General features: G+C 39.9%; 1 protein-coding gene across 4 annotated transcripts in view; it reads right to left on the minus strand.

Moving 5' to 3' along the window:
* The window catches only part of TNRC6B (trinucleotide repeat containing adaptor 6B), a 243,209-nt gene that overhangs the window by 16,547 nt on the left and 212,558 nt on the right, over positions 1–14,104 (minus strand). For 3 of the 4 annotated variants that reach the window (XM_037160756.2, XM_053661577.1, XM_037160754.2), the window contains 4 exons: positions 13,525–13,650; positions 1,926–2,057; positions 1,592–1,687; positions 1,216–1,408 (listed from right to left, as the gene is read on the minus strand). In XM_037160756.2, the coding sequence (XP_037016651.2) occupies positions 1,216–1,408; positions 1,592–1,687; positions 1,926–2,057; positions 13,525–13,650 (547 nt within the window). The remainder of the gene's footprint in view (positions 1–1,215; positions 1,409–1,591; positions 1,688–1,925; positions 2,058–13,524; positions 13,651–14,104) is intronic. The other variant, XM_053661578.1, reaches the window with a different exon arrangement.

Here is a 14,104-nt window from a genome sequence, read left to right on the forward strand (position 1 = left end):
ACAGAGAGAAAAACATCAATTAATTGTCTCCCATATGCACCCTGACTGGGGACCGAACCTGCAATCTAGGTATGGGCTCTGATCTGGAATTGAACCTGAAACCTGTTGGTATACAGATGACCATCCAACCAACTGAGCCACCTTGCCAGGGCTCAGGTGAACTATTTTAAAGAAAGAATAATGTTGATGGAAGTTGAAAATCTGAAAATTAACTTCCTTAAAACTATCCAGGATCAATGTGTCCTTGAATTCTTTGCCCTTCTCTGCACGTGGACACCCCAGTAGGAAGTGGGCACCTCGTGCAAACTGAGAGCCGAGAGCAGGCCATTTGCCTAGGATTACTTTGTCACCCGAGAGCATGGATTTCAAGTCTCCCCAGTTCTTGTTTTTGAGTTTGCACAAAGAGTATCTCCTTTAACAAAATAAAACCTAAATGTCAATGTGAGAAAAAACCTGCTGTGGTGTGCAAAATCTTTTTAATTTTTACATTTTATTTTTAAGTAACTGTTGACTCACTGATTGGATTCTGCTTACAACATGTTCCCAGTTCTGAAAGAGCTATGATTTGCCTGCCAACAAATTCTTGATAAATGTCAAAGGTGTAACCTTACTTGTGCTAATTCTATTTAAATCAGAGGAACTACAAATCAGAACATATTTTATCATTTCGTTTTATAATTTTAATTTTAGTACTCCAGTTTTTCAAGAAAAAATAATTTTATCAGTAGAGCTAAACACTTCAACTCATACATACTTTAATAGATTATAACCTCAGGCACGTGCAGCACTCCCAGCATGTACAAACCTTTACACGGCCTTTTAAAAACTCCTAGTTCTGGGGAAGCAGACTGCCTCTTATGGGTTAGAGCACTGTCCTGATACATGAAGATTGTGGGTTTGATCCTGGGTCAAGGCACATATCAAGAACAGCCAATGTATAAATAAATGGAACAACAAATGTCTCTCTTCCCCCCTTTCACTCTTGGTCTCTAAAATGAATTTAAAGAAAGTGGAGTCCTGTTTCTGCTGTTTACTGATTGTGTGGTAAGCTTCTGAAAGCCACTGAAACTAGTATATTGCTAATTCAGATACATCATCTGTAAGATAGAGAATCAGACTATCGACTTTGTATGGCTGTTGTGGAAACATAGGGTAATGTAGGTCCAACCCCTATCATAGGCTGAATAAAAGTAGTTTTCATCACTAACAACTTACCAGAACCATATCCAGGTATTGGCCCTTTGGTTTGAAGGTCTGGGAGCCCCACATTCAGAGTGTTGGGTACCATGTTGTCCAGATGTGGCTTGGGCCCAACAGGATGAGATGGCGAATGCTTCATGCTGGGCTGCCGCTGCTGCTGCTGTTGCTGCTGCTGCTGCTGCTGGAGTGCACTCACCATCCGAGCCAGCTGGAGGGGGGCAGTCCAGGCAAGGGGGACAAGGAGGCCCAAGAGAAAATGGACATATGATAGGCCAACGTCCTGAACTTCACAGGAAATGACTGCATATGATTTGTTTTTTGCTATCAAGGAGGTTAAGCAGAGATGCACCCCTCATAAAGAGCATAGAGCGACCCTTCCAATCTCACGTACCTGCTGCTCTTGCTGCTGGCGTACAGCTTGAGAAATCTTTCTCTGGTTCTGTAGCAACTGCTGCTGTTGCTGCTGCTGCAAGAGAAGCTGACATGCCTATGGGGAAGAGAGAGAGAGGCTCTAAGTTTCCTAAGACAGACTCACTGAGGGCAATGAAACGGTTTGTGAGCTGACAGGTCGTTGAGTCAAGTGTCCACGAGGAAAGTACCACCAAGCTCCTCGTCTATTGGTCACATTTACCCTAGTTGAGCACACATAAATGAAGCAAACCGAGTTAAAGAAAAAGAAAAAACACATGACCTTCTTAGCTATAAGAGGAAAATCTGCTACTTACCAACTGAAACTGGGGAATCTGTGGAAGCTGGCTCAGCATGGCGATTTGTTGAGGAGATAACTGGGGCCCCACATTGAAAAGACCTGGACTCAGGCCACTGTTGGGAAACTGCTTGAGCATTGAGGCAGAAACCTAGCCAAAAGAAAAAAGAAAAAAAAAAAAAAGACAGAACCATCAGACTTGATCAAGATAAATTATTTGTGTGGAAACACTCTTAATAAGATCTAAAGCAAGAGCCACGTTTTTCCTTGAGAAATATTTATGAAATATATTAAATGATTCAGGAAAACATCTGCAAGACCAGAACTTTTTAAAGATAATGATTTTTGTCTAATATATTATTACTTAAAACATGTCATGAGACAAAACATACCAAACTGCATAAAGGTACAATAACATGTTTAAAAGAAAGTACTTTTGTTATATGAATTAAAAAAATATTAACTTGTAAACAAGAGTCACTGGAGTTTCAACTCATGACTTTCATACCAAACACTCAGAGTCACAGAGAGGTAGAGAAGGGCCTAGAAGGTCAAATGGCTCAGCTGGGTCCTTCTCCATGTTTTTTGGGACTGAGCTAAGCTAGGTGGCAGGAACCTCTAGGGATAGAGAAAGGACTCCTTCCCATACTTGGACTGCTCATTTAAGATGTTTTATCTGACCTGGATTGAGTTTTTCTGCCCTTTCTTTCACCAATGAATTATCTGGTGTCAAGGAAAACAAACTTAATCTCTCTTCCTTGAGTGGCAAGAAGCACACTGGTCAAGAGTTTAAGTTCATGAGGTAGACTGCATGGGTCTGCCATTTCTCAGTTGTGTGACTCAGGGCAAATTACTTAACCTTTCTGAGCTTCATTTTCCTTATCTCCAAAGATGGAATAATAACAACTTCGGTGATTGAGAATTTTATGAGTTAATCCATGTCAAATGCATAGAAATGTACTCCATAAATGTTCTTATTCCACAGGGTGGTTTTTCAAATGTATAGAAACAATGATTACAGTTCTCTTGAGTCTCACCTTTAGGCTAAATAAAAAAAAATTTTTTTTATACCTGTATCTCATTTGATTTCTCAGTGCAGAGCCCAGAACAGAAAGCCATTTCCTAGAACATTCAAGTACTCGGTACACCTGGCCATCACTAACCCCTCTTTTATTAACAATGCCTAAAATTGCTGATGACTGCATCATAATTCTCAATTCACACACTAAGTTTATTTTCACTTAAAATCCACAATATTCTAAAATGTTTTGCTTCTGCCCTGGCTGGTATGGCTCAGTGAGTTGAGCACCAGCCTGAGAACCAAAGGGTTGTTGGTTTGATTCCCAGTCACGGCACATGCCTGGGTTATAGGCTGGGTCCCCAGTAGGCAGCATGCGAGAGGCAAGCACACACTGATGTTTCTCTCCCCTCTTTCTCCCTTTCTTCTTCTCTCTAAAAATAAATAAATAAAATCTTTAAAAAATGTTTTGCTTCCCTATGTAATATTTAAGTGGCTTGGTTTAAAATTTTTTTTTTAATTTATGCTTTGATCTTAGGATTTTACATTTATCTTTATGTGCATGGCACACAGTAGATGCTTGATAAATACCTGTTAAGTGAACACCATATTTTAACTTATTAACAGTCACTCCATCCACTTATTTTCGACTCTATTATTCCACTAATCCCAAGTCTGTGTTTCTCCATTTGGTTGTCCATGAGACTGCTGAACTTGGCAAAACTGAGGATAATCTAGTAGTAAGCCACTGAAAACTCCTTTCTGACCTGAAACTGGTTAGCCTGGGAATAGTCAGTCAGTCATTTACTAATCCACACAACTGTTTAATCACTTAGCCTATTTTTTCCATCTCATCTAAAACAAAGAGATGGGTTGTCAAAATAGACACAATTATATCATTCTTATAATCCAAGATTATTTTTACCAATCAATGACGGAAATGAGTTAAGTCAGAACTTGTTGGCAAGTTATGATTCTTGATTTCTAGTCACAGGTGCTCAAAATCTATCTTTTTGATAATCTAGTCCAGAATCTTGCCTGGAATTGGCACAAGGTTCATCGATCTTTAAGCAACTTTCCTTAGTCTTTCAATAATTGTTTTACAAATTTCACCATTTCCCTCACTTCCTAATAGGGCAGAGGGGGGTCTTTCCCACTTCTGATTGGAGGCTCAGCAGAGGGCCATCTGCTTTTATCACAATCCTAACATTCCAGGTCTCCTTCCTTTTCTTGTTAGCAAGCCTACAGGGAGAACTGCACCATTCCAGTTACTGGGATTAAATCTGGAGCTCAGTGTTATGAAGTTCACATTCTCTAGTATCAGCTTTCTCAGTAGTAAAGGGGATATTCTGGCCTCCATGTGCCTTTCCCTTTTGTCTTAAAAATTTTAGATTTGGGCAGCAAAGAAGGGTTCTGCCCTTCATGCTGGTCTATCAATCCCATTATTTTGGAAAGTCTTTTGGTTTAAAGCTATAGTTCTCCCAGCTGTTCCCTCTCTATCCCCTCAGAGACTCTGAGTGTTATCAAGTAATTAAAAATTTTGTTTGGACTTCCGGCCAAGATGGAGGCGTAGGTGGAAACACTGTGCCTCCTTGCTGCACAACCAAGTTTTTAAAGACAACAAAGTTTTAGTAACAAAAATGCAACCTAAACACAGAAAATTGAACTATATTAAAGTCTGACAACAACAAACTTTTTAGCCAGACCAGTAAGAGGGGCGGAGCCAACGACTGGCGGAGCAGGGTTGTGCAGGAATACTCGGCCAGACTGACCAAGGCACGTGGGCGGTGGTTGGCAGATCCCAGGCATGGGGTTGCTACAAGCTGACCCAGTGAGGGCACAAGGTGGCAGGCTGACCGTGGTCACACATTCGTGCTCAGATAAACCAGGTGAAGGAGCAAGCAGTGAGATGGACCTTGCAGGCCCCAGCAGTGGGAAGCAGCAGAGGGGACCGCTATTGCCCTTCTTTGATCCTGCCCCCACATACAGTGTCATAACCTAGCCACTGAGTTGCCCCGCCCTGGTGAATACCTAGGACTCTGCCCCTCATATGTAACAGGTGCGAACAGACCAAAACATTATGGTTCAAGAAGAACTCAAATCCCCAGAGCCAATAACTCTAAGTGACCAAGAAATAGCCAACCTATCAGATGCACAGTTCAAAACACTGGTGATCAGGATGCTCACAGAACTGGTTGATTTTAGTCACAAATTAGAGGAACAAATCAAGGCTAATCAAATTAAAATGAAGGGAAATGCACAGGAAACCAATAGTGATGGAAAGGAAACTGGGACTCAACTCAAGGGAGTGGACCAGAAGGAAGAAAAAAAATGACCAAATAGAAAAGAATGAAGAAACAAGAATTCAAAAAAATGAGGAGAGGCTTAGGAACCTTCAGGACATCTTTAAACGTTCCAACATCCGAATTAAAGGGATGCAAGAAGGGGAAGAGGAACAGCCATGAGTGGAACACTTATTTGAACAAATAATAAAGGAGAACTTCCCCAATCTGGCAAAGGAAATAGACTTCCAGGAAATCCAGGAAGCTCAGAGAGTCCCAAAGAAGTTGGACCCAAGAAGGAACACACCAAGGCACATCATCATTACATTAGCCAAGATTAAAATGAAGGAGAGAATCCTAGAAGCAGCAAGAGATAAGGAGATAGTCACCTACAAAGGAGCTCCCATTAGACTGTCAACTGATTTCTCAAGAGAAACCTTACAGGGAAGAAGGGTCTGGAAAGAAGTATTCCAAGTCATGAAATCCAAAGACCTACAACCAAGACTGATCTATCCAGCAAAGCTTTCATTTAGAATGGAAGGACAGATAAGGTGCTTCTCAGATAAGGCCAAATTTAAGGAGTTCATCAACACCAAGCCCTTATTATATGAAATGTTAAAGGGACTTATCTAAGAAAAAGAAGATAAAAAATATGAACAGTGAAAGGACAGCACACTCACAGTTATTAACAACCACACCTAAAACAAAAGCAAACGAAGAGGACAGCTAGATCAGGAGTGAAAACATAGAAATGAAGATCACATGGAGGGTTAGCAATAGGGGAGTGGGAGGAGGAGAAGGGGGGAGAAGGTACAGAGAATAAGTAGCATAGATGGTAGGTAGAAAATAGACAGGGGGAGGGCAAGAATAGTATGGGAAATATAGAATCTAAAAAAACTTGAGACATGTGGACATAAACTAAAGGGGGGGATGGGGGGGGAGGGGGTGTGCAGGGTGGAAGGGAATGAAGGGGGGAAATAGAACAACTGTAATGGAATGATCAATAAAAAAAGATTAAAAAAATTTTGACTTTCTATTTTAAAGTGTTGGACCCCTAGCAGATGTGAGCACACCAGAACTGTGCATTTTGCCTCTACCAAGATTGCCTTTTCATCCAGCATTTCCACTGCTGGGAAATGTACCCTAAGAAGCCTGAAACACCAGTTCAAATGAACCTATGCACCCCCTTTGTTCATAGCAGCACTACATATAATAGCCAAGTGTTGGAAACAGCCTAAGTGCTCATCAGTAGGTAAACAGATTAAAAAACTGTGGTACATTTATACAACAAAATAATATGCAGTAGAAAGAAAGAAGAGATTCCTACTCTTTGCAATAGCATGGGATACAACTGGAGACTATTATGCTAACTGAAATAAGCCAGTTGGTGAAAGACAAATACCATATGATCTCACTTATAAGAGGAATCTAATGAACAAAAAAGAAAAATAATGAGTAAAATAGAACCAGAGACAGAGAAACAGAGAAAGACTAACAGCTGACAGAGGAAAGCAGGGAGAGAGGGAATGGTGGAAAGAAGGGGAAGAGATTAGTCGAAGAAGATGTACGAATGATTCATGGACACGGACAACAGTGTGGGGGGGATAGACTGTGGAAATGGGTGAGGTGGGGCAGGATGGAGAAGGACAAAGGAAAAAAAATTGGGACAACGAACAGAATAAACAAGAATTTAAAAAATAAATAAAAGCTCTACTGAACAAATCAGCTTGCCTCCTGATCAATACATTTCTCGAGAATGCATGCCATCGTTTGACAAGAGCCCTTTCATTACCCGCCCCCTTACTCTTCCTACTACTCAAACTTAGCTTAAAAAGCTACCATTTGAAGTAAAACATGCCGTGACGTAGTGACCTAGAGAAATTTGTCTGAGGACAGAAATTTAAGAATATTCAGAGCATCACTGCATAATAGCAAAAAATCTGAAAATAGCCCAAATATCTACTGATAGTAGAACTGGCAAATAAATAATGGTGTGTTCCTACAGTGAAACACTGTATGAACCATAACTGCCAAAATCAACATGGGGAAAATCTCAAGAACATTACTAAGTAAAAAAGTCAGAGAAGGCTATATACTGCATGACTTCATTAAATAAAGTACAAAAAAAGCAAAATAAAACAATGTATTATTTAAAGACAGACATAAGAAACAATATGAAGTAAAGAGAGACTAACACAAGGTATCTTTATAATTTAATTTAAATGCCAGCATCTCATATGTTCCACAAGTTGACAGTTATAAAAACTTTAAAGGTTACACTTTGAGGTCTTCCTATCTAGCTTCGCTCAAACTTTCCCTTCTTCAGACTGCCCATGTACTGTCCTTCTCTGATGAATACAAAAAGACTGGAGAGAAGCTCCTGGCAAATAGCTATTTGTACCAGAGCTGCAAAGTAATTAAAGCACAGGTTTGCACATTCCCATAGCAGGGAGTCAATTATCCTGGCTTAAAAGCCATCAATCTCCAGCTGGGCTGGAGAAAGTGAAGATCTAGTTGGAGCCAATATGACATTTAATGAAGCACTGCAGGTGCAAAATGACAGCAATTTAAAAGCAAGACAAAAGTCTACTAAAATATGTTACTTTCTGAATATCCGAGAAAGGATGAAAAAGGCAATGTAGAAAAACCTATTAGTTTCAATGTCTTCTTTCTATATTTACATTAAATATTGATGGACTCTTTTAAGTAGTTAACATGGTGTAAAATTTTAAAATATTTATCAAAAACTTTACATGTTTATGTGCTTTGACCCAGGAATTTCATTCTGGGCAACTAAATTCAGAAATAATGTGGGTACAGTCTTATGTATAAGGATTTCACTACAGCATTATTTATAACAGTAAAAATTTAGAAATAATTTAATATCAAATAATGGGGGAAGGGAAATTAAAGTAAGTCTACCTGACAGAAATTATGTCTTCTTGTTTAAGAATGATCAACACGAAGACTACATAGTAACAGCAGAAAACTCAAAGCTGAAGGAAACAGCAGGATATAGAAACCATGAGTGCAATGATGTGAAAAGCACACCTGTACATGGAACAAAGTCTGAACAGGAGACTGCGTAGAAATAATCCCTATCATTATAGCTGGGTGGGAGTTTCTTGAAGAATTTTTTCTCCATGTCCAAACTTTAGTGTGGCTATTATATTGTCTTTAAAAATGCATGTATGTATGTATGCATGTATGTATGTATGTATGTATGAGGGGGACAAAAACAAACACATCCGGAATTATCTTCTGGAGAGAAGATAATTATCTTCAGGCCCCTTATAGTACAGGTGTCTTCCGCTGTGTGAGTGTTCTAGGAACCCATCTGTATCAGTATACCAGCTGGCATTGTTGTGAGAGGCTACATTCAGCTCCAGCAAATTTTTTTCTATCAATTTTATATAACGATGTATCCAGACATAATTTTTTTAAAGATTTTATTTATTTATCTTTAGAGGGGAAGGGAAGGAGAGGGAGAGAAACATCAATGTATGGTTGCCTCTCGTGTGTCCCATGCTGGGAATTGGCCTGCAACCCAGGCATGTGCCCTGACTAGGAATTGAACTGCGATCCTTTGGTTCGAAGGCCCGCACTCAATCCACTGAACTACGCCAGCCAGGGCAAAATATTTTATTTTTTTTATTTTTTGAAGATTTTATTTATCTTTAGAGGGGAAGGGAAGGAGAGAGGGAGAGAAATATCAATGTATGATTGCCTCTTGTGCATCCCCTGCTGGGAACTGGCCTGCAGCCCAGGCATGTGCCTTGACTAGGAATTGAACCATGGTCATTTGGTTCGCAGGCCTGTGCTCAATCCACTGAGCTACACCAGCCAGGGTGAGATATAATTTATATTCTTTTGCATTTTCGAGTTTTAGTTCCTACTTTTAAGTCAAAAACTCATTTCTTTTTTAATTTTTATGTTTTAAGTTATTCCAATTATTTCTCCCTTTGCACCCCTCTGCCCAGCCTGCCCCCCACTTCCATAGTCAATCTTCACCCTGTTGTCTAGGTCCATGGGTACTTCATATATGGTCCATGAATCCCTTCATCTTCTTTCAAACAGCGCCCCCCACCCTCCTCCTCTCTTACTGTTCAGTCTATTCCATGATTCTATGCCTCTGGTTCTATTCTGCTGATTAGTTTATTTTGTTCTCTAACTTTGTTCTTTTTTCTCAAGGTAGCAAGGCTATTTGGGGTCTTTTCTTTTTTATTAGTTCCAAGGCTTCAATGAATTTTTTTTGAAGACTCTTTCAACCTATTTCCTCATTTCATGATCAGCATGACCCCCGTTGTCCCAGCCTCCCTATTCACCTGATCTTGCCCTGAGCAACTTTATTTTGTTTCCCCAGATGAAAAATTCCTCAAAGGGAAACATTTTGCTGAAGCAAAAAAATGACAGAAACACTAAAAGGCTAAAATCAAGTTCAAAAACTTTTTGAGCAGTGGAAAATAGTCTTGATAGATGCACTGCATGAAATGCAGAGTACTTTGAAGGTGGCTGAAGTTTAAACACGTAAGAAAATATACAATTCTAATAAATAAATTGGGTTTTTTGCCCTCCCCCCCATATGCAGTCTGTTGGGGAAAAGTCCAGCCACTGTCAATATAATGAGAACAGTTTGTGTGACATCGATGTAACCTGGCAGCCAAAGAGAGAGGACTGGAAAACACATGTGTGAACAATGAAGACTTTGCTGTACTAGCCAATGGGGGCAGTAGATGCCATTGAGTGAACGTGTGTAATGTGTGGCCGTCACATTCAAAATGACTAAGTGAGTAGAGCAATGAAATCTGCATCAAACTTTGCATTAAGCTTAAACACTCTTCTACAAAAACTATTTGGATAATTTAGAAGGCCATAGCTATGGGCAACCAGCGACTGGCAGCTTCATTACAACAATGTGCCCACTCACAGATTACATCTTGTACAGAGTTTTCTGGCAAAACATCAAATCACCCAAGTGACTCAGCCCCACTACAGCCCAGATATGGCACCCTGCGACCCAAAACTAAAATCACTTTTGAAAGGGAAGATATTTCATACCATCAAAGAGATTCAGAAAAATATGGTGGGGCAGCTGATGACAATTGGGAGAACTGTGTGAGGTCCCAAGGTGCCTACTTTGAAGGAGACTGAAGCATCATTGTCTTATGTACAATGTTTCTTACATCTGTATCTTCTTCAATAAATGGCTCTATTTTTCATAACACATGGCTGGATACCTTCTGGACAGGTCTCCAACTGCTTTGACTTTTAAAATATGAAAATATCAGAAAAAAAGAATATTCCACTGTTTAATATTCTGCCCTTATCATGAATTCAATAAATGTTAATTATATTTTACTACATAAATAAACAAACAAATTTTAAAAATGTAGGAAAACACAAACACTTTTCTTTTCCAAATAGTTTGGTCATAACGAGATCTGCAGCCCCTAATCTCTTGGACAAGTTAACTGTGTTTTCCTATCCATTCCACTTTCTAAGTCATTCAGAAATGCAACTTCCCATGACTTGACATAAATTCACTGAGTTCAAAATTTGTGCTCTGCAGAGATCTATGTTTAGGGTCTAGCAGTGAACAAATCAGACACATATCCTGCCACTGTGATGCTTATTACACCCCAAACAAGGATGGGGAGGGGATGAGAAGGGCGAGCAACAGCGGTGGTGAGGTACTGTACACAGCCTGACCCTGGGAGTCTGTTTTGGACATGTTAACTTAAGATGCCTAAGGCATCCTAGGAGAGATCCCCAGAAGTCTGTGGAGTTAAGAAGAGAGATCTAGTCTGAAGACACAACTTTGGAACTGTAAGAATTAAAATCAGTCCCAAGGGTGAGATCACCTACCAGTTGCTGTAGATGGTGAGAAGAGTCTTGAGGTTTGAGATTGGGGCACGCTGATGTTGAAAGGTTGGCGAATGAGAAGGAACTGATAAAGGAGCTGGAGAAGAAAAGGGAGCTGGAGAACCAACTAAAGGCCAAATGAATAAAGTGTTTCATAAAGGGAGGGAGTGATCAACTGGGCCAAATGCTGCTGAAAGGATGAGTAAGAAGAAACTGGAGAGCCCTGGCTGGTGTGGCTCAGTGGAATGAGTGCTGGCCTGCAAACCACAGGGTCACCAGTTCAATTCCACGTTAGGGCATATGCCTGGGTCTGGTCCCCAGTAGGGGGCGCAAAAGAGGTAACCACAGATTGATGTTTCCCTCTCCTGCTCCTTCCTTTCCCCTCTAAAATAAATACATACATAAAATCTTTTAAAAAGAGAAAGAAACCAGAGAATAGACCATCGTATTCCACAACACAAAGATCACTGGCAAAAGGTCTTAATTCCCACTGGCTCCAAACTCCTGGACTTTTAGACTGGCCTTGTGACTGATCTCCTTTGCTCTAGTAACTCTGCCATTCAAACATGCCCTTTATATTACTGTCAGCATTATCTTTCTAAAACATAAAATTTCCTACACTGCCACTCAGCTAAAAAAAAAATTTTGCCTTGTACTATATGGTCTATAGCAGTAGCAACCAAACTCTAGGGCACTGATAAAAACCACCCAGGGTGAACAGTGTCTAATAGCCAAGATTCAGTCCCTCTGCCCAGTATACTATGGGAGACCTGGAAACTCAAATATATTTTTTAAGAAACAGGCCAAATAATGCTTATAAGCCATGCAGACCAAAGGACAAAGTCCAAACTCCTTAGCAGGGCAAACAAAAAAGCTTCTCTAAGTTTGGTCCCCAAATTCCCGACTAGTTTCTTCCCATTCTACTCTGTACAGCATCTATTTGCTTCCACAGCTCAAACTACTGTATTTTTTTCAGACTGTAAAACCTAGGTGCATCTTATGGTCCAAAAATATGGTAATTATTCAAACTTAGTGCATTTCCCCAAACATGCCAAATTCTTCCAGATATTACTGCCTCTTGCACAAGCTTCGACTCATGCTTTAGGACCGAGAGTAAATGTCACTACTATTGTGAGGCCTTGCCCAGCTCCCCAAACTCTGTGAAGCCTTTCTGTACATTTATCACACTATTTGCTGACTCTTCTTCCATCACTGCCACCAACTCCAGAAGGCAGTGATATGAAAGAAGCCATTTTATTTCATCTGTGCATTGTCAACACACTATCTGGCACACTGCAGACATTCAATAACCATGGGCAACTGCTGATCTGATACTAAGGCATGCTGGAGAGTGCTTCTGAAGTTAAGGTGCTGCCTCTGTAAATGCCAAGGAAGAACAGGTCTGTCTGGAGGACATACCACCACCTGGGACTTAAAGTATGACTGGCACTCAATGCCAGGGCAAAGAGACAGTAATAGGAATCCCAGACAGGACCATGAAGATAGGGGTGGGAGGCGCACAATGAACATTTTTTCCTCTACTAAGACAAATGTGGACTCAATGTCAAAAACAAGACTTGAAATCTATAGATTATGGTTGCAAAGTAAGTATTTTATGATTTTATCTTAAAAGACATTTCAAAAAACTAAACAAAACCTGACCTGTTACAACCAGTTGGCTGGATCTCGTTAAGTGCCCTACCCCCCCCCCCCTTTTATAGATGGGACTCAGAGCTCTTGCTCTTAGTTCATTAAAATAACATTTTAAAGAGACTAAGGTCACATGCTGAATCCTTACACAAGCTTATCAGCTTTTACTTGCTCCTAAGACCATTTTCTTACAAAGAGGTATGAGGAACAGTTATGTCTAGGTTGGCACAAATCTCTTACCTGTATCCACCAAACAACTCACTCTGTATCTCCTATTAGGAAAGGCACCTAAAAGATTCCCACAGTACCCAAAGACCACATCTTACAGAGCTGCTCCATGAGTGAGTCTCTGTCACTTCTTTAGTTCAAGAACAGCCCCCAGAGCACCTAGCTGTATCTTAGCAGATAGTTCCTCAAAACTTTTCAGAACATCCAGAACCTGGCAATTCTCTGGTTCATCTGTGGGTGAATCCTCAAGGGCAACCAACTTCTGGACACTGACATAACAGAATTTATAATGTAGTTTTAATCACATGCAATTAAAAAACCAATACAGTATTAGAAAAATATATAGATGTAAAAGGAATATAGAACCATAATGCTTTTCATTCAAAAACATCTACTTTGTATGCAAAATATAATTTAAAAGATTTAATATTTTGTTTTAAAAATCTTGATCCTTGGCATCTGGGTTTTTCAGATTTAAGACTGCTATTATTCCCTTTGTGCCCACAAAACCAGTCAGTTAACTGGTAACCACCTGGATGGAATTTACCTTTGAATTGTGGAAACACACAATTGCTTACCTGGGGAGAAATAAACTGGGGAGGCACTTGCGCCCGGAGACTAGGAGAAGAATTTAGTGGCTGCACTGGTGTGTGCATACCTCTCGATTGTGCTGTGCTATTTCCAAACAAACCATGATTGCCACCCTGCAAACATACCAGCAACAGTAAGGCTTTTTGTTAATATAAGAAAATGCAAATAAGAAACAGTTCAGGTTTTCCATCCCTCAGAAGAGTCATATCCTGTGTTCCACTGAATCACAGAATTTTATACCTGAAAAGATCCTGATCTTGGAATGCTCAGGGAAAGTTCTCAAATTCAATCACAGACATATAATTACTACCCCTGTAGCCTGAGTAACTCTATAAACCAAAAGGGTTAAATTTAGTCAAATATTAAAAAAGGTACTCATTGTTTTTGTAATTGAAAGATATAGGCAATGTAAGATTTATTTCAACTTTTCTTTTTTAAGATTGGGTTTACCAAATTTATTCTCAAGCATTATAATCTGAGACTCATCTTGAGAGGCACATGAGTAAAAATGTAGGCTTATGAATGTCACTGCAAAACAACATGTTATTAGCTCTTTGCATTGGTTAG

Source organism: Artibeus jamaicensis, unplaced genomic scaffold (assembly GCF_021234435.1).
Source record: "Artibeus jamaicensis isolate MK-2021 breed Jamaican fruit bat unplaced genomic scaffold, CSHL_Jam_final contig_233, whole genome shotgun sequence".
NCBI classification, from domain to species: Eukaryota; Metazoa; Chordata; class Mammalia; order Chiroptera; family Phyllostomidae; genus Artibeus; species Artibeus jamaicensis.